We start from the raw sequence: 19,699 nt of genomic DNA, 5'->3' as shown, positions 1-19,699 counted from the left end.
GGACAATATTCTTTTTCCAAATATAAAAGAGGCAAAAGATTTTCTGCATTGATGCATCAATGCACAACCATTGGATGGGGAATAAGGGACTCCGATGCAACCCCTCATTTCTATCCAATGGTTGTGTGCAAGACCATGCACCACACGCGATCATGCAATAGTTTCTCAATTCTTATCACCCAATCCCCACATTTCTTGAAAACCTTACCAAAAAAATTGCCTAGCGAAACTTTAAAGTTATTTGGATGATAGTAATAAATATTTCTTGAAAATCTCACCCAAAAAAAAAAAAATGCCGACGCTTTTAATGCATGGGCATCGGTTAGGGATATTTTAGTTTTCCTAGGGGTATATTTGCCTTTAATTGAATGAAGAACCTAGATCTCATAGTAAACATGTAGTGAGTCAACACGCATCAAGAACCACTTAGATCTAAGCTAAGGAACGATATTGCATAAGAAATATGATCTTAGATGGAATCAAAAAACTTACAATAAGATAAGCGCATTATTCTAGCCTTAGATGCATGTAAGGAGGGCATTAGGGTTGATGTTCTTCAGTTTCATGGGAAAGCCCTTTATTGGCAAAGTTGAAATTACCCCTCTCTAATACAATCCACGGTACCAATGGTATTCACTGTGGGTGAAAAGTAATTCGTTCCTAAATAAGTGAAGTATTAATTCTAGTAGTTGGATAAATGGAGTACACTATTGATACAGCCAAATTGATCTCTCGGTGGGAAAAGGACATGTGTCGCTCCTGAGACACGTGTCGTCCACCAGATAAGGATTCCAAAGACTCAGTCACGCTCGATCACATCGTTTGCATGAGGGGAATATTCCTCACAAGAAGGACGACCGTATGAGAGAAGGACAGAGGAAAAGACAAGAAAAAACCCTAGACCCGAATAACCATATAAGGAGGCCGAGAGGAAGGAAGAAGGTAAGCTCTCAGACCCTCACCATTACTCCCTTACTGAAAACTGTGCGGCCGACCCTAACTTGAGCGTCGGAGGACTAACCCCGGACAAAGCTCCGGGCCTCCACCGTCTGTGCTTGTGCAGAACCAACTCGCGGGGTTTTTTGGGAGCAACAACTATACACGTATCATTATTTCTAAGCCAAAATGCAATCATTTATCTTTGTAGGGATTAGCATTTTCCCTTCTATTTCTAATTTTTCATTTATATTCAATTATTTCTTTAAAAAGTTGACTTCTAAATTGGTTTTAAACTTTATTTTGTGGTCAAAGATGACTTGAGTGACACAACAAATAACAATATAACAAAAATATGAATATAGATTCTAGTTCTATATTCATGAATAAGACAGAAAATAAAAATATAAAATACTAACATTTTTAAACGTTATAGAATGATTTTTTTTTTTAAGTAAAAAAATGAAGTTAATTGAAATTGTAATCGGATACCTTTAACATTTTTGAAAAGACTCACTATTATTCATAAAATATAATAAGGTGTACATATGCATCCTTTTAAGTTTTAGCTAATTACATCAATCCGGCACCCAGCAGGAGGTGACACCTCTCTCCTTCTCACAAAGTCACATACACACATAGAAAAATACTTGATTTCCTTCCTAAAGGACTTCTGTTCCCACCACCCCCTCCCACCCCAAATATATATATATATATATATATATTCTCAATCCTCATCACCTTCTCATTTGATTTGCATAGTTTTTATTTTTAAGAGAGCCCTCCTAGCTTTTGCCAAAAAAAAAGAATAATTTTTTATATACCAATTTGAATTGTCGAGTAAATGAGATATACATTACACCTCATATTTCAAAGCCAAAGTTCAATTCTGGTATTTGCATTTTCCCTTCTAATTACAGCTATTCATTTGTTTTCAATCAACTCTCCAAAAGCTTGATTTTTAAATAAGTATTTAAAACATCATAAAAATATAATAGCGTGCGCATATAGTTCCCTTCAATTAATTACGAGTGTGTATGAAAATTAGACCCTAATTATGAAATTGACAAAAAAAATAAAAAATTTATAAATACCAAGAGAACTGGAAAAAATAAGAAATCTCATTTTCTATTTGTTGATACCCAAATGGATGAAAAAGAGATTATCTATGAAACTCTAATTCTTTTCTTGAGAGATTATCCATCAAACTCTATTGACCGTTTCAAACCTTATCATAACCTAATGTTATCCATGGATAATTTCTGAAGATCAAACTTTCCTTTCTTGAGAAGATAGTTTCAACTTCGTCACCATCCAAGAATCCAATCACACGGTCACTATACCCATGGAAGAAGTGATCTTCCTCCTCCATGGGTGATGTGATATTCTAAGTTTCATTAAACAAATGCCTTTAATCATTTAAGACTCCAAAGCCCAAGCTCAATGCCTCCAAAAAACCCAATACCACAATACCAAAGAAACAAGAAATGCCCATGTCAATATTGCCACGTGATGGATGCTCAAGAAGTGGTTACAAGACACTATGGTAATTCCCAACATATCCATGTGGCTAAGTTTTCTTCACAGTTGGTTAAGAGAAACTAACCATCAGGGTATCGTCCACTCACTCTATCCCCTAATTATACGAAGTCCCAAATGCCCTTGATTTTATTCCAATTCTCTCCTCCCTCCTTATTTCGTAAGGAAAAGAAAAAATAGGGACAGGAATTGGAATAAGTGAAGAAATATTATGCGTAAAAGCAAACAAAATACATAGAAAAGAAACAAGGCATGAAAGGCAAACAAAGCTGGAAATAAGTTGACTTTGACTAATCTGTTGAAATACTCAACAAGATGAACCACACCAGAAACTTGGAAGACCAGAACTGAGAGAGTCAGAAAGCTTGGGAGAAGTTTGGGGTGGAATTAAATCCATGGAACACAAGTATATAAGCAAGAGAAAAAGAAACAGAAAAGGAATCTAGTTTGAGGAAAATCAGAGTATTCACTTAATGTTACTCTTCTTCTAGTTTTCAATCACCACCAATCAAGTCTCTCTTTTGCACAGCTTATAGGTTTAGCAATTTCACTCACAATTCGCAGCACATTCCAACAAAATCTCCTGCAACTTCTTACTACACAATCTCAACTTCTACTGTTCTATTTGCAACACCTCAATCCTCCTTGATTTATTTGAAACCAAAAGCTTTCATTTGGCAGTTTGAGTTGTTGACCTTGAATATGGATGATCTCAGGCCACAATCGATGGGAGGCAATGGGAACAAATGGCTGCAGATTGGTGGTAACAAGTTGAACACTAATTGGGGTTGTGGTGGATTCAAGTTGAACACTACTCAGGGTTCTGGGGGAATCGAGTCCATATTTGATCCTGTGGAGTATGGTGATGCAATTATACCAAGCCCAGGAGATGCTAATTCTCCATCAAAACCATCTGTCAATGCACCAGAGAAGAAGCTGACCCTATTTGCACTTCAACTTGCACTTTTCGAGAAAATGGCCACTGGGTTTGGAGCCCTGGGATTCATCTGGGCAACCGTTGTTCTTCTCGGTGGATACGCCATTGTACAGTCCACGACAGAGTTCTGGTTCATCACTGTCATACTCACAATTGAAGTCGCCAGAATCTTCAGCCGCAGTCAGGAGCTTGAATGGAAACACCAGTCTACATGGACGATTGCAGCTGCCAGCATGCATAGTTTCAAAGCTCTGAGAACAGGCTCCCATTGGATTGTTCGAATCCTCCGAAGAGAAACCCAAGAGAGGACCAACGAGGCAAGACCCAGTTATCAGTTACCTCGTGCATATGGCCGAGAACTCAAAAAGAAGATCCTTGAGGGAAAAACCAGCAATCAGTCGAGACGTACATGGACATCATCAGAGGTCCCCCTGCTTCCATATGCATGTTGGATTTTTCAATCTAAGAACATCAGTAAGTTATTGTCTTGGCTGCAATTGTTATCAGCCATAACTTGTATAACACTTTCATTAATGAGGCTTGTACAGTTGACCCATGGTGATGCAATTACACCAAGCAGAGTCTGCACAGAAACTACAAACCTGAGATCTGCCCTGAATATCTTTTATGGTTTGGCCATGACCGAAGCTTTCCTGTCTCTGTTAGGGAAATTGTACAGGGAATGGAAGATTACGGTTTGCAAACTGCTGGCAGAGGTCGACAAGGAATGTGAAATTGGAATGATTTCAATCAAAAGATTCTTTTATGATGCCTATTCGGAATGTGTTAATGGAAACATCTTTGATGGCTTAAAGCTGGATTTGGTTTCCTTTGCTACAGAGCTTTTGGCCTCCCATTCCAGCGACAAGCAAATAATTGGGGCTGGAATTCTTCAGAAATTCTCAACTGAAACCCGATTCTCTGATGATACACTGCAGAAGATTGGCACATGTACATCGGTTATTGAAAGATTAGAAGAAATGTTGAACTGGAAAAACCAACCAGAAGCAGAGATCAGGCGAGCAGCTGGAGAGATTTTGTCCATACTAGCTGGAAAAAAGCAGAACTACCTTCGAGTTGCAGGGATTTCTGGTGCAATGGAATCTATATCATCTTTGCTCCACACTTAACTTAGCTCTGATGGTGTACTTGATGAACCGTGTGAGAAACAGACCGTTTGTGATAAAGAAAACTATGAGTTTTCTGCCTATAGCCAATTGGGTCTCACCAGTCTCAAGAAACTTGCACGTGACCACGATAACTGCGAGAAGATCGGTAACACAAAAGGCCTCCTCCTCAAAATTATCGACTTCACACATACCGGAGAGGAGTTGCTCAGGAACAGCCAGGAAAGAGACAATAGGATATTGGCAGTGAAACAATCCCTGCAAGTTCTGAAGTTGCTCGCAAGGACATCTGGTAGTGTTGGCAAGCATCTGAGGCAGGAGATTGTGGAGATTGTTTTCACAGTAAGCAACATCAGAGAATTTCTCAAGTATGGTGAGAATTCCCACAGTTTCAACAACTAGGAATTGAGATTTTAAGTAGTTTGGCTTTCGACATTGAGGCAAGAGAGAGTATTGGAAGCACAGGTGGAATCATTTAACAATTGTTCCGGATCTTCTTCCAAGAGCCAAATTCCAAAGCTCAGAATCATGTAAGGTTTGCAGCAGGGGAGGCAATTGCAATGCTCGCACTGGAGAGTGAAAGGAACTGCTCTAGGATATTGAATCTGAAGGTACTAACAGAGCTCTTGAGGGCACTCAAAGATCAATCACTTCGCATCAATTCAGCCAGAATTTTAAGGCATTTGTGCAAATTTGCTGCCATGATTGCTCTGAACAATTAAAGGGAGTCTCTGCTGCTGCACCCACAGTAAGTTCCTCATTTTATCATCTGTAAACCCATATCATCTTGCATTTTGGAGTCCAGTAAGAATCATTCTATCAAGTGTTTCGGGTTCCTTTTTATTTTTTTCCAACCTAATTAACAGGTGCTGAAGGCGATAAAAAATGACAGAAAAAGGCAAACGACAAGAAGTAATGCTCGGTCTTGCAACACAGGTGTTCAGTATCATGACTTCTCAAGAAGCAAGTATCACGTTTAATCAAACTCGAATTGGTGAGGCCATATTGGCCGGGAACCTCCTAGAAATTTTGAAAATTTACCAATACCCATCGACCAAGGTTCCTAGAATGAGGAGGTTTGCGATTGAGCTAGCAATTTTGATGATGACAAACAACAAAGCCAGAGTTCGAACTTTCAGGAATCTTGGAATGGCGGAGGAGCTTGAGATTCTAAGAGACACCACATCAGAGATCGAAAGCTTCAACATTTTCTCTGGAATCGTTGGACTTAGCCAGAACCACATACCAATTCACTCACTAGTTGATAACGCACTTAAATTGCTTGCAGATGGTTGAAATTTGGAATTAAGTTGCTCACTCTGCAAATCCAACAATTCGTTTCCATATGTAAGGTGTATATATGTTTTAATTCGTTTTTCATATACATGTTTCGATCTGATTATTTCACTCTGCATCTAATCGTTTAACCAATGTAAGCATTTGATGATTAAATATGTAAACATTACCATTCTTGTGCTTCTATTGAAGCACTACCTTAAATGCAGTAATATTTAACATATTTTTCCTCTCTTGCATCAAAAAGAAGGGAATGTAAGAACCTGAATTTCGAATATCTCAGCTTTTGGGTTCTACTATTGTTGTCGATGTGAAACTTCAATTCCTTAATCAGCAATCAAGTGGCTAGGTACCCAAATCAATTTTCTTAATCATTGGTGGTCCTCAATTTTTCAATACTTTATCTTATTTTGTGAAAAACTCTATCTTGAGATGCGAACAGGACATAATGGTTTATGTCCCTAAAATTTGGGCCAAACCCAATTTTATCACATGGCAAGACCCGGACTCTAATTAAGTACTCCATTTTTATTTAGGGTGTATTTTTATTGGTTCGCACATTGAGGAGCCTAAGAGGGACTGAGATTGAGATCAAGACTAGGAAGAGGAGAGATATCGTGACTGAGAAAGAGAGTGTCACCGAATCTGCAATCAAAAGCTTTAAAAGAGGGACAACTCTTTTGCAACCAACATTTAAAAATAGCATGGAACCAAAGCTAACAAGAAAACCAGTCTACTCTCTCTCTCTCTAGAGAACCCTAGTCGTGTTAGCCCAGGATCAAAGAGAGTCCTTTGCCGATTCTGAAAGGTTTTTTTGCAATGGCTTGACTCCCAAAGAGAGGTTTGGTATTGTTGGAGACAAAAGTGTCCACAGGTGTTGTATAAGTATGGTTTCTCATTCTTCTACTTCCAAGGATTCTAAGGGGAGAGAATGTCATAATACAGGGACTATGAGTGTCCCCTTCCTTGAGTGAGAAGTAAAGGAGAGTTTAATGATCTTGAGGCACCTTCTTCTAATGATTTCGAAACCTTCCATCAGCTCAACACACGGACCCTGTTTCTCACTCTAAAAACCCAAAGGAGCTCTCAGACCATATGAAATCCTGGGTTTGTGAGATGACTACTGAGAGGGAGCAACACCAATCTTCCCATACGAAACAGGTTGTCCGTGCAGGAAAAGAGGATGCATCAAGTTCTCAGCAGAGGGATCTTTTCTACACATCCAAATCTGGTAACTCCTCCATGTCAACGTTTCACTGTATATAAATTTTTGGGTCCTTCATGTCACGATGAAGAGTGAAGTGACCATCTTCAACGTGGTGGTAGGCGGTCTAGCCAATGATGAGACCACCTTTTCCTCCTTCCCCCTCCGCACCTTCCCACCGCCGCTATTTGTGCAAAGTGAAAAGAAGAATCTAAGAGTCGCTGGCATATACGCCGTCTCTCTTTCTAAAGAAGCAAGCTCCAAAGTTTCCACCATTACTCCTACAAATTCCTTGAACTCCCCTCACTGATTTTCGATTTTTTGCTTTAAAGATTCCTGAAGGTGGGTTCAGCAAACGTTTCTGAGAAAAGAAGAGCTAGAGCATGCATGTGAACATATAATTGAAACATGAGACTTAAGTAGAACCACTCTCAGCAGAGAGCATGACTTGCCCATCAACACCCAGATGAAGAGCAGACCTGAACTGGCCTTCAATTAAGGGCAGGATGATAATATAGGACCTTAGTTCTAGTACATCTAAGAATACCCACTGGCTCTCCATTTGTACATTTGATCCACTATGCCCGACCCACATTGTAGATTGCCAGGTCTTGAATCTGAAAATGCTCAAGAAATTCCTACTTCTGAAGCTACCTACCCAAGGAGTTTATCAACCTATCCCAATGAACCACCCTTGAATGATATGGACTGAACTTGCTGGAACATCAGACGACTAACAGATAGAAGAGAAAGTACTCAATGAGACATTACTGGAAACTTCAGATCGCACCGAAACTCCTTTAACACCAAGTTTCGCACCCATTAACTCAAAGCATTACATATTATCAGCTCGGATGTCATCAAGAACTGAGTTTGGAATTTCATTTTGGAGGTGCCACGAACAGGGTAGACAGAGGAAGGATGGTCAGATGAGTTATCACAATCTCGAATTCTAACTGGGAAACTAGTTTTATAGCACCTTATGGGTGAAAAGAAGAGAGAACTAGAGCACCGAATTGACAATTCCAGTAGATGACCCCAAGGAGTTTGTCGGTTCTCAATTTGAACAAGCAATATAAGCTGGCTGCAGAGGCAGAAAAATACAGTAAACTGACATGGTACGATTGAAAACCAGAGACCGAGCGACGGAGATCACAGCTAAGGGGGAGAGGGAGAGGGGGGGGGGGGAATTGGTGGAAAGATTTGTACAGTTCTCTTTCTGAAATTCTCTGTTTACCCTTCATATATTGAATAGCATGAGTAAACAATGTGGAAAAAGAGTCACAGTGAAGCAATCCATTTCACTCCACTATGTGCTGCGAAAGATTAACATCCTTGATGCATGAAGCTAAATTAACCTCTCTAGGTTATTGTTTCCTCTTGTTCCTCTTACTTTTCTGTTTACTTCTGTTTTTAAGTCTGTATCCTTTTCTTTAGTTTGATACTCTCTGTTTTCCTAGCTATTATGTATATTTTGAGCCTTTTAGTCTAAATGGTTGTCTTGTGGTGATATTTGCCATCATTGTACAAATGAATTGGAAACTACATGGCATGTGTTTTTGTCATATGATTTCTCTAAAAGAATCTGGGCCGCAGGGGGTGTTGGGATTGAGAACTGATAGGTGGACCAATGATTCCCTTTTTAATCTCTTTCTAACTCTATCTTTCAATAACTTCCTTTGACTGCCGATGGTTGTTTTAATATAGTTGCCATTACCCTTTATTTTATCTGGAATCATAGAAACCAGGTTGCCTTTCATAATTATGACCCGAATCCTGTTTCTATTTTACAAAACATCGATAGGTGGATATCTGATCTTCCTTTAACTCCATCCTGTTCTTCATCGCCTCCCCTTTCCCCTATACAAAGTCTTTCATGTTCCATCTTTGAATACACAAATAGCATGCTTCAGATCATATCTTTATCATATCAGATTGTGATTTTGATCATCTATCTAAGAAGGCAGGGCGGGCTTCTATTGTTATCACCATAATCGGTTCACTTTTGTTGGAAGGGACCATGGTGTAACAAGAAGCATGTTTGAAGCAAAAGCCAGGGGACTTCTCCAAGGGATCCTGGAGCACTGTAATTGGATAACAATCTCTTAGAAGTGTGGTTGGATTCAGAACTTTGGTTCAGATGGTTCCTAAGTCGGCAGATTCAATATGGCCATGGGACTATTTTCAAATGTTGGAATGGAAGAGGGTTTTCAAGTAAGGTTTAAAGAATGGGATAGGCTCAACGCATAATTAAAATCGGAATTGATAGATCCTGATCTTAACATTTTCAAAATCCTTCTACAAATCAGCCATAAATGCAATTAGATATTTCTCCTCAGCCTTTTTTTTTTTTCCTTCTTTCTTTTGAATCAAATTTTTCAAAAAAAAAAGTGTGGATCTTTGTTTATTCTTCCTGATTCCAATCAGAATCAATGGAGACCAATCCCATGCCCAATTTCAAGTTTATATATATGGGAAAAGGCTAAAAGAATTCATAGCAAATATTCCCTTGAGGATCTCAACCTCTCCCAGCATCTTGGAAGCCATTCAAACCAACCAATTGAAGGAATGATTTGTAGGCCGATTTGATTTCCCTATCCAATTAACTGGAATCCTTACATCATCTTGCCACGTGATAAAATTAATTGAGTTATAAAAATAGCATTATCTAGTCAACTCATGAATTAACAATTTTCCAATCTTGAAATCATTACCAACAATAGCTGTATAACTTTCTGAATCTAACAAGTACATTTTACTTCACATTTCAAGCAAATCCCACAGATTTAAATAGATTTAAAAAAAAAAAAAAAAGAACCACTTAAATTCACTTTCTCAACCTTATCTTAACTAAATGGGGTTGGCTACATCCTATTCCTCCATTTCACTCTATTCAAAGTCATACAGATTCTAGTCCTAAGCTATATGTGTCTTTCCCCACCAATTCTTCTACAATTAATTTAGGCCCAACTCGAATTCTTTTAGCTCCTTCAATTTGAAATAATTCACTTCTTCGAAATGAAGCATTCAAATCTCGAAGCCTTCCATTGCACATGTCCATGCCACCTCAGACGAGTTTCTCGCAAATTAGCATGAATAGGGGCAACCCCCAAGTTTGCTCTAATTTGTTCATTCTTTATTTATAGTTCCTAGTTTTACCACTCATCCACCACAAAATCCTCATTTCAGCCACATGAAATTTGTTTACATGTTTTTTCCTTACTACTCAACATTCAGCCCCGTACGTCATTGTTGGTTGTATAACCATTCTATAAAATTTCCCTTTTAAAGGGATATGTTGGTCATACAGCACTCCAGATGCATCCCTCCATTTCATCCACCCTATCCAATTCCTTGAACAATATCATCTTCTTTATTCATAATTGAACCTAGGTATCTAAAGTTATCACTTTGCAGTAGCTCCCTATCATCAATTTTCACCACCCTACTCTTAACCCTATTGACGCTAAAGTTACACATCATATGTTCAATTTTTGTTTAATTAATCTTAAAACCTTTTGATTCTAATGTTGATCCCCATAAATCCAATTTTGCATTTATCTCAATATTTGTTTCATCCACCAAACAGTATCATCAATAAAAGGCATACGTCAAGTGATCTGATCTTGAATGTCTTAGACATCTCACCCATGATTAGGGCAAACAAATTCGGGCTTGGAGTAAAAAAATTAATATTATATACAATAAAATTTTTAATTAATTAAATAATCATGATTGCAAAGGTTTACACTTCTACAGAAAATTAATTTCATTCGACAAATGATAACCAATAATAAAAACACAAGAAATAATTTAGTACATGATTTTAACAAGCAGACCATTGCGCAGACAGAGGAAGACTATGTACCGTGCTCTATACTCTTATGGATTGATCAATAACATTATTTGTAGTACAGCAGAGAAAAGTTCTCAAAGAAAATGTTGAGAAATTCTGCACTTAAAAACAATTGAAACCTAATTTTTAGCATTAGTCCAAAATTTTAAGACCATTGTCAGTGCTCAAAAAAATGCCAAATCAAACAATGACTACATGTATGCCACAATGACGATCGCATGTTCTAGAAGTGGCACTCTGGTCCCAGTATTTCACCAATCCATGCATGAGCAGAAGCAAAAAATATCAACCTGCTGCCGCATTAGAAAATCTCAGCCGATCACTTTTGAAACCACGCCTGCACCAACCGTTCTACCCCCTTCCCTCAGAGCAAATCTTTGACCTGTTGATTCACAACCAAAATATTAATGTCTTTAGTGATCTGCAGTTCAAACCCAGTCAAGTTCTCAAGAAGCATGTGGGAAAAAAAATCCCAACACCATCTCCCTCCATCCCCCCCCCCCCCCCCCCCCCAAAAAAAGAAAAAAAAGTCCTTGGCAATGCCAGTGATTGTAACTTCAAATTAGAGGACCTATTCAGCGAAAACACCATAAAACTATCAGTAAGGGAGCTATCTGAAAAGAACATAACTATTTACTGTGAGATGGCATGCCTGCCAAGTTTTAAATGGTGGTGAAGTTGTGAATGCAATTTTCCATTACAGTACTTTTGCAGTAAAAACCAAGCCTAGATAAACTTTCAGTATTCTGAGGACAAATTGGACAGACTAATTTTCTGAGAACCTTGTTCATCCCTCTTCTCCAAAAGAGGAGGCCTACCAATGTACAGTTGTTCACTGGTCATGGAGCACTACTTAATGCCTTTGAATTTAAGAAAAAGCTTCAGGAAAGCAATAGTGTAGGCACACCATAAGAACAATTCCTAGTGGAACCTGGTATCATCAAATGAAATTGTAGACCCAAGATAATATTTGGGGGGTGTTTGGTTAGATTGTTCAAAAGAAAAAATTTGGAGGGGGTGGGTTTAAAGAACCTGTTCGAGAAATTGCTGCCTTGTAAAGATGCATGTCAGCTCTTGGGGTTAAGAAACACCTTCATGTAAGTGACAGCATTGGCTCACCATTACAACAACTCAGTCTAGTAAGCCCTAGTATAGAGATAGTTGAATGAAATTGTAGACCCAGAAGGGAGTGGGGGGAGGGGTTGGTTAGCTTGTTCAAAAAATTCTAAGCTACGAAGGATGTATCACAGCTGTTGAATTTATTTTAGATGTAATCATAAGCTATTAAATAATTTCATTGAGGCCACCATCCTTAACCATTATTCAAAGGGAGGCAGAGGCTATGATGTACTTTAACGTGGTGAATTTACATGCTCCAATAACAATGGAATCTAAAAATGATTTACATTCACAGAAAGGATTACTAACAAGCTAAGCATACCTGCTTCAAGTGGAACAGGTGAAATCAACTCAAAAACTGCAGTCACATTATCACCAGGCATCACCATCTTAACATTTTCAGGTAATTCCACCTTCCCAGTAATATCTGCAGTCCTCAAGTAGAACTGAGGTCTATAATTAGAGAAGAAAGCGGTATGACGTCCACCTTCGTCCTTCGTAAGAACATATATTTCTGCCTCAAACCTTTTGTATGTTTTCAAACTACCAGGCTTGGCCACAACCTGTGAAAAGACATTAGGTCAATTGACAACCTTTTCTGGATAACAAAAACTACCCAAAGGAAAAAAAACACTGAAAACAATAGCCCACTCCCCATGGTAAAAAAATTAACAAAGACATCCCATGATCCCATCATAATAACAAAGAGAAAGGGGGGGGGGGGGAAGCCACTAAAAATGAAACAGTAACTACATTTTTTAGAGAGAGATCTGATATTTTCTTAGCATATGATCATGTCCTTTTGCTGCTTGGTTGCATAATTAAGTATAACTGAACAACAGTGACGGTAGGGTACACAACATTTTTTAGAGAGAGATCTGATATTTTCTTAGCATATCATCTCATTTTGCTGCTTGGTTGAATAATCAAGTATAACTGAACAACAGTAACGGTAGGGTACACAATTTGGGTTTCAAAAATTCAGATAAGCTAATTAAGTTATACTGCCAAATCAGGGTTCTAAATCCAAACAACTAGTTGGTGTAACCATTTCATCATCACATAAGCCACAGTTAATTGCCAGTATATAGAAAACGTGATTGGTTATTACTCACCTGTCCTCTCTGTACATCATCACGTTTTAAACCACGTAGAAGAAGGCCCACGTTGTCTCCAGCCTATATAATCACACATTCACCAACACTTTAATGACCAAAAGCTAAAAGCTTATTGTAAAAAAGGGATAATTGCCCCTTCATGTCCCCACCAGAGATGCTATCATAATGGCCATAAAATTCCGCCATGTGTCAGGATGATGTCCTGATTCTACTTGGCCAACTCCAATTGAGCTGAAGCTTGAAATGTAGGCAGATGACCTTGGGGTCTAACCTCTGCACAAAATTTGGGTCCCCATCCAAAATGGCATATGGCTGATATTGTGAGCCAACCAGATAAATCTTGGAGAGCCAAATAGATAAACTTTACTTAAAATGGAAAATTGACAAGAAGATAATCACTTACCTGCCCATGATCCAAGATCTTCTTGAACATCTCCACACCAGTGACTGTAGTCTTCAGAGGACCACCCTATAGAAAGGAAGAATAATATGAGAACCAAGCATTAAGTATGTAATTGCACTCTTCTACTAGTGCAGCACATGCAACTCCTGTTAAGTGTCAAAGACACTGTCACACACTGTATAGGGCTATATAACTAAATGATTGCTTCACAGCATTCATCAAAAGGAGATGTGCAAGAATACTTGACAAAATAAAATAAACACACCTTGAAGGGGAATGTACCTGCATTAATCCCAAAATTTCAACATCCTCTCCAACTTTGATGGTCCCTTGCTCTACACGGCCGGTCACAACAGTTCCACGTCCCTTTAGAACCAGAAGCAGAAATTATAACTAATTTGACATTATAAACCCCATCACTGAGTCTTTAAAGTAATGGGAAAAATTTGAAGCTGAAAAGCAAGAACGTTCAGATTCTGCCATTCATGTATGGTCATGGACGGTAATGAGTGTTTCAAATTTCACGGCAAATGACTACTTATAGTTTTCCTAGTTTTGTTTCCTTTGAAAAAAGGAGCTCAAACATCAAAGCAATTTTTGTCAGCAACATAGCAACTCACTTGACAGTAATCGTTAGCTGGTTATTTCTATACAATTACAGGACTTTAGTTGATTTAATAAATGCATAGAAAAGAAACAGAAATGAATGACAATCACAAAGTCATGATCTATGCAACCTTTGACGCATGCTGTTCAAAGGAATCTGAGTTGCACCAGATACATTGTAGCAACAGTAAAATGAAATGGTAGTAAATACTGCTTGAGAATGGAACAATCCCAAACTTAAATGATTATTTGACAATACTGATGCCAAAAAACATTTCTAACGGTTACCTGGATTGAGAACACATCCTCAACTGGCATTAGGAAAGGCTTGTCAAGTTGGCGAACAGGTTCAGGTATGTATTCATCTACAGCTTCCATTAATTTTAAGATAGCCTTCCTCCCTATTTCTTCATTTGTGCCCTGTAAAGCAGACAGAGCCGAACCCCGAATAATTGGAATTTCATCTCCGGGAAACTTGTAAAAGCTTAGAAGCTCTGCAAGAAACACAAAATCCAAGTGAACTTCTTGTATTGAAGGCATAATACTTAATTAAGCAATAATTGATAAATAAAACTAATTTACTATTTAGTTCATTTGTCATACCACGGAGCTCCATTTCCACAAGTTCCAATAACTCTGGATCATCAACAGCATCAACCTTATTTAGAAAGCACACCAATGATGGCACACCAACCTGAATCATGGATGAAAATTAGAAGATCCGGTTCACCTAAAAGATCCACAAGAACAAAATGACAAACTCTATAATTTTGTAACAGCATAGTTACAAACCAGACATAATTTACAAAGCCGCAAATAATAGGCTACCCACCTGGCGAGCCAGCAGAATATGTTCCTTTGTCTGTGGCATCGGTCCGTCCGGTGCAGATACAACCAGAATGCCCCCATCCATCTGAGCTGCTCCGGTAATCATATTCTGAAATTCAATTAACAGTTTACGTAAGTAATTCACCAAAAGTATTACCATTAAGCTAATATGATTGCAATGACATGGATGGAAGAGCCAAGTCTGACTAATATTCATTTTCCTTAATATTTGCTTAGTCAACTAATAATTTTAGAGAAGCAGTAGTTGGAACATTTTGTAACTTATACAAAATTAAATTGGTCAAACTATTGAATCTAACCATTTATTAGTTAAACAATCTACATAACAAAGGAACACCATTTTTTAAGACAATTTTCCTTTCTGAGCAGGTTATTAGGCACACAAACATCTAATTAGGAGGAGCCGAGGATATGTTTCTTCTCTTTTGATGTTTTCATATATAACTTATAAACCTAATGACATACGTTTCATTATAACTTTTCTTCCTTTTTTATTGGTGGTCGGGTTTGTAGTAGAGAGTGTTTGCAAAGCAACCAATATTTCACAGCATACCTTAACATAATCTGCATGTCCTGGACAATCGACATGCGCATAGTGCCGTTTGCCAGTTTCATACTCAACATGGGCCTGCAAAACATTTAGTAGTAACTTGAAGGTAAGATTAGAAATACTGTTGCAAGATATATTTATTGGCAACCAAAACTTTCTTTGCTGCATTATTTTGTTAGACATCAGAGATAGTCAGCCAATCAGCAAATGATAAGCTAACCGTGGCAATAGTAATTCCCCTCTTTTTCTCCTCAGGAGCCTTGTCAATTTCATCAAATGCAACAGCCTTAGCTTTTCCTTCTTCTGATAGCACCTGAGAAACAAATATGTAATATAGTCAACTCAACATTTTACAGAGTTTGAAAAAATATAAGCACCAACAACAGATGACAATTTCTATGCTTCATGTTATGCATAGATATTTTCAGTATCCCATATTTTAGCCACTTTCATCGGTAAACAAATTTGAAACAGAAAAAGAATGAAAACTAAGGCACTGAATACATAAAAAACGCGTGGACCTTTGTAATTGCAGCAGTAAGTGTAGTTTTCCCATGATCAACATGCCCAACGGTCCCCACATTTACATGAGGTTTCCTATAACATGAAAACACAAAGAAAATAGCTAAGTTTGAAATGGACTGAATTACTATAGCTTTGTGAAATATATAAAGATAGAAGAATAAAATCAAAGCACATCCAACACCCACATATGATATCTCCACCTAGGAAAAGTAGCAACACAACATAGATGAAACGGAACCAAAAACAGGGCCTAACCAACCTACTGATCACATGTTCTCTGTTACCAATTCCCTTAATATTTTTTTATACTTCTCCCACAAAATAACCACTGGAATCTGTATTAAACAACAAATGTTTGTTGGCTAAAGACACTCAATGCCACCAAACAGAGCAACGATAGGAGACACTAAGAACACAAAGTATTGCATTAAACCTTGAGTGCTAATAATAAAATGCAAATCACTTTAGAGTAGAATTGATGCGAAAAATTGATACTGCAAGTCCCCTATATCAAAAACGATACCTGGGGCTTCCGCATAAAACACAAACAACAGCCCATCATTCGAGAAGAAGAGGTCAACATTCCCCCCTTTCAAATTATAATGCTAAATATGAAGTCCCGAAGCAGCCCATGAAAGACACATAACACAAAGCATACTCTTTGGGAAACCCATCTATGAGCTCTGAAAATCCACAAGAAATTACAGAGTCCACGCCAAGATTCTCAAGTTTCAACTTACGTTCGCGTAAATGTGGCCATGGATCTCCACCATGGTCGTATATCCGAGATTCTATCACTTCCGTAAAGTGATTCAGAAGCGGATAATTGATGCGGAAATGCTCCTCGACAGCATGAGTAGACAGGAGAGCACAAACCGATCAGGCGCTTGGAATTAGGATTCCTAAGTGCAGCTGACGCCATTGAAGTGAAAGAAAGTGAACAGAGTGAGACGAAAACAGTAGGAAGCCCTAGAATCGGAAGTCTCAGAGCTTCATTCAGAGAGGCGGTGACGAATGTTTAAGCCTTGAGGTTTGAAGGGCTGGATTTTCCCATAGAAGGGTTTAGAGTGAAGAATAGAATGGGACTCTATGGCCTATGAGAATCAATCGGTTCCGTTTCGGTTCGGTTGAAGATTTTTTTTTTTTTTTTTAATAAAATAAAAATTAAACCAAACCGAATCGAAAATAAGAATACATTTTTATATACTCAATGGCCTATGGTTTTGTTCGATTTCATATTAAGTTTAGATCTTATTTTCAATATTTAGATCAGTTTTCTCTTTTTTTTTCTTTTTTTTTTTTGGCACAAAGAATAGAATTTATCACTTGAAAGTACACTCACCAATTGGAAACAAGAAAGAGTACTGATTGACCCCTAAATTTTGCTTTTTAAATCCTTGGTGCTAACCAATTATCCTGATTTGCAAGTAGAGGGATCACAACTCTTCATACAAACAGATCATGGAACTGTTTGTCTCCTACCATCCCATATAGAACAAGTTAGGTTGATAAAAGGTAAACTTGGGCTAGTTAGGTAGACCAAAAAAAAAAAAATATATATATATATATATATATATATAGGTTTAGGGCAGCTTTCATCTGGTTCTGGCCAATTCTTATCCAATTCCAGTTGATTCTAGCCCAGATAGGATCAGAATTAGCCAAAACTTAACCGGATCCTGATTCCACTCTATAAAAACTTGGGTAGACCCAGGTCCTTGTAACTTGCATGTCAAGTTTCAACTCAAGCAGAGTATTTCAAGTGATAAAATAAAACATTTAATAATTAAGAATTAGACAACTGGCCGATCCCATAAATATGTCGTGCCACATGCCAAATTTAATAACCTATCTCATCCTCATTCTTATGGTTGCCCCACCATGGATTTTCCCTGGTTTCCCAATCATGTAAGCAGTCTTATTTCCATTGGAGATCCTGTGTCATTTTGTTTAATCTCCTACTATTTAGAGAATCCATAGTTTAGAGCAAAGAATGTAATGTGGAGGGGAGGGTTGATGGAAGAGAAAATTTGAATCATCAATTGAAGAAATAATCAAATAATACACAGATTGCACACCTCACATCCTAATTTTCTTGGCTATACCCTAATATCAACAGTTAATCACATCTACACAATTTCTTCTTCTTTTTTTTTTTTTTTTTTCTCTATAAATACATCTTCACCATTTTCGTATGATTCTATCTGCACCATTTGTCCAATACATCAATTGTTCCTAAAGAAGTTCAAACCCCATCTCTGTGTCAATCCATCTATAATATTGGTGGTAGGGTTTCTCTCCACTGTCAAGGTGGCCCGTGTACCACCTGACACATCGACATCCTTTGCTGAGCTGTCACCTGTGCATGATTTCCGGTCGTTCAATGGCATTTCACTATTAGCAGAAGTTCCCACACTTCCAGCCATGGGATCACTTGCATCAAGTGAACCGTTTTCAGATAACAAGCCCTGGCTGTTTGTTTCTGAAATGGAACTGTCATCCGTCGTCAAAAGCCTAGAAGGCTCTTTAGTGGAAGAAGTTTCAGGGTTGTCCTTCTGTGAAGATTCAGGTGGACCAGAACCGACATTGGATGATTGTTCCTCCTCCTGAGGGTGCCTGATCTCCATGTCTTTTAAAGACTCCATAATTGCTGCCATAAACATCTGCATCATTTTTGAACATTCAGTATGGTCAGAGAGGAAGTCCATCTATAGTAGCTTAAATTTTATCTTTCTATTATTAAAGTAGAAAATTTAAGCCTGAGTAAGATACAGTGTCAATAGAACAGTACTCTCTATCAGGAAGGGTGGAAGCAACACTAACACCACTTGTTTTAGTGGTCTGAGGCAGCTCCAAGGGGCAGCCCCTGTACAGATCCAGGTGAAGGGATATATAAAAGCAGTTATCCATTCAGTGAATCCCCATCAACATGTGCCTCATTGCCTTCTAAGTAGACAATATTGCAATTAAGAGGGGAAAAAAAGAAGGATGTGGCCAACGATTGAATGATTAAGACTTGAGAAATATAACCCCACCATGTTGATTTGGAAGCAAGTAGAACTCATAGTCTGGTCCATGAACCACTTGGGAGAATGAGTTGGAGATATTAAAATTCAGAAAACTAAAACAGAGGACAATGGAAAACTCAGAAACAGCAAGGACTCACCCTTTCTTCCTCTTCAGTGTTGCATGGGAAATCTGCCATATTGTCAAGTGGGTACTCCACATACTCATCATCATGATCATCATCAATAGTAGTTGGGACATGTGGACCACAGAGATCACCACTAGAGAATTCGAAGCTAATCAGTCCAGAAGATGATGAAGCAGGATCCTTGTTAGTTCCTTCCTTCTGCTATGAGAAATGATTTGGGTCTTAATTTTTAGTCCATTGGTAAATGAAATAGTAGTTTTAACTACAGATGAATAGGAAGCTCACTCAATGACACATCAAACCCAAACCATCTATACAGTTCTTTAATATCCCCTTCCCTGCCCCCACCGAGAAATAGAACTGATTAATCCCTAAGGCGAAGGGTTAAGAAACTCAATGCCACTATTCCTGAGCAACTTTTTGCCGGACCTTCTTTTTGCACTATTACGGATATAAAAATAATGGGGAAAATGGGATTGA

General features: G+C 38.1%; 3 protein-coding genes across 8 annotated transcripts in view; 1 reads left to right on the top strand and 2 right to left on the bottom strand.

The window, feature by feature from the left end:
• The first annotated feature begins 3,177 nt into the window (after nt 1–3,177).
• On the top strand, nt 3,178–5,261 carry LOC122094816. The gene is made up of 3 exons (XM_042665412.1): nt 3,178–4,430; nt 4,548–4,912; nt 5,044–5,261. The coding sequence occupies exons 1-3, from the start codon at nt 3,178–3,180 to the stop codon at nt 5,259–5,261; spliced, it is 1,836 nt and encodes a 611-aa protein (XP_042521346.1).
• Nucleotides 5,262–10,887: 5,626 nt separating this feature from the next.
• Nucleotides 10,888–17,144, bottom strand: LOC122057582 (elongation factor Tu, mitochondrial). Of its 2 annotated transcripts, XM_042619733.1 has the most exons (12): nt 16,806–17,144; nt 16,062–16,137; nt 15,761–15,853; nt 15,544–15,618; nt 14,974–15,078; nt 14,745–14,835; nt 14,430–14,635; nt 13,818–13,901; nt 13,536–13,601; nt 13,130–13,192; nt 12,337–12,577; nt 10,888–11,277 (listed from the first exon to the last, which is right to left on the bottom strand). In XM_042619733.1, exons 1-12 carry the CDS (start codon nt 16,985–16,987, stop codon nt 11,207–11,209), a joined length of 1,353 nt encoding a protein of 450 aa, XP_042475667.1. In that variant the 5' UTR covers nt 16,988–17,144; the 3' UTR covers nt 10,888–11,206. The 2 variants fall into 2 exon arrangements, with proteins under 2 accessions (XP_042475667.1, XP_042475668.1); XM_042619734.1 differs by lacking the exon at nt 16,062–16,137 and having other exon boundaries at nt 16,806–16,971.
• A 940-nt stretch (nt 17,145–18,084) lies between these two features.
• Nucleotides 18,085–19,699, bottom strand: part of LOC122057581 — a 21,636-nt gene continuing 20,021 nt past the window's right edge. For 3 of the 5 annotated variants that reach the window (XM_042619728.1, XM_042619730.1, XM_042619732.1), the window contains 2 exons: nt 19,232–19,420; nt 18,085–18,728 (listed from right to left, as the gene is read on the bottom strand). In XM_042619728.1, the coding sequence (XP_042475662.1) occupies nt 18,291–18,728; nt 19,232–19,420 (627 nt within the window). In that variant the 3' untranslated portion in view covers nt 18,085–18,290. The remainder of the gene's footprint in view (nt 18,729–19,231; nt 19,421–19,699) is intronic. The other 2 variants (XM_042619729.1, XM_042619731.1) reach the window with 1 other exon arrangement.

This window comes from Macadamia integrifolia, chromosome 12, assembly GCF_013358625.1.
Source record: "Macadamia integrifolia cultivar HAES 741 chromosome 12, SCU_Mint_v3, whole genome shotgun sequence".
NCBI classification, from domain to species: Eukaryota; Viridiplantae; Streptophyta; class Magnoliopsida; order Proteales; family Proteaceae; genus Macadamia; species Macadamia integrifolia.
The sequence above is the reverse complement of the archived record's forward strand: the minus strand, read 5'-3'. Positions and strand labels throughout refer to the sequence as shown.

Coding starts and splice junctions, on each gene's coding strand:
- LOC122094816 (XM_042665412.1), top strand. CDS start 3,178: ATGGATGATCTCAGGCCACAATCGATGGGAGGCAATGGGAACAAATGG. Junction 4,431..4,547: donor CAACCAGAAGCAGAGATCAG/GCGAGCAGCTGG, acceptor CACTTAACTTAG/CTCTGATGGTGTACTTGATG. Junction 4,913..5,043: donor CAGAGAATTTCTCAAGTATG/GTGAGAATTCCC, acceptor TCTTCTTCCAAG/AGCCAAATTCCAAAGCTCAG.
- LOC122057582 (XM_042619733.1), bottom strand. CDS start 16,987: ATGGCGTCAGCTGCACTTAGGAATCCTAATTCCAAGCGCCTGATCGGT. Junction 15,854..16,061: donor TTACTGCTGCAATTACAAAG/GTCCACGCGTTT, acceptor TTTGTTTCTCAG/GTGCTATCAGAAGAAGGAAA. Junction 15,619..15,760: donor GGGGAATTACTATTGCCACG/GTTAGCTTATCA, acceptor AATGTTTTGCAG/GCCCATGTTGAGTATGAAAC.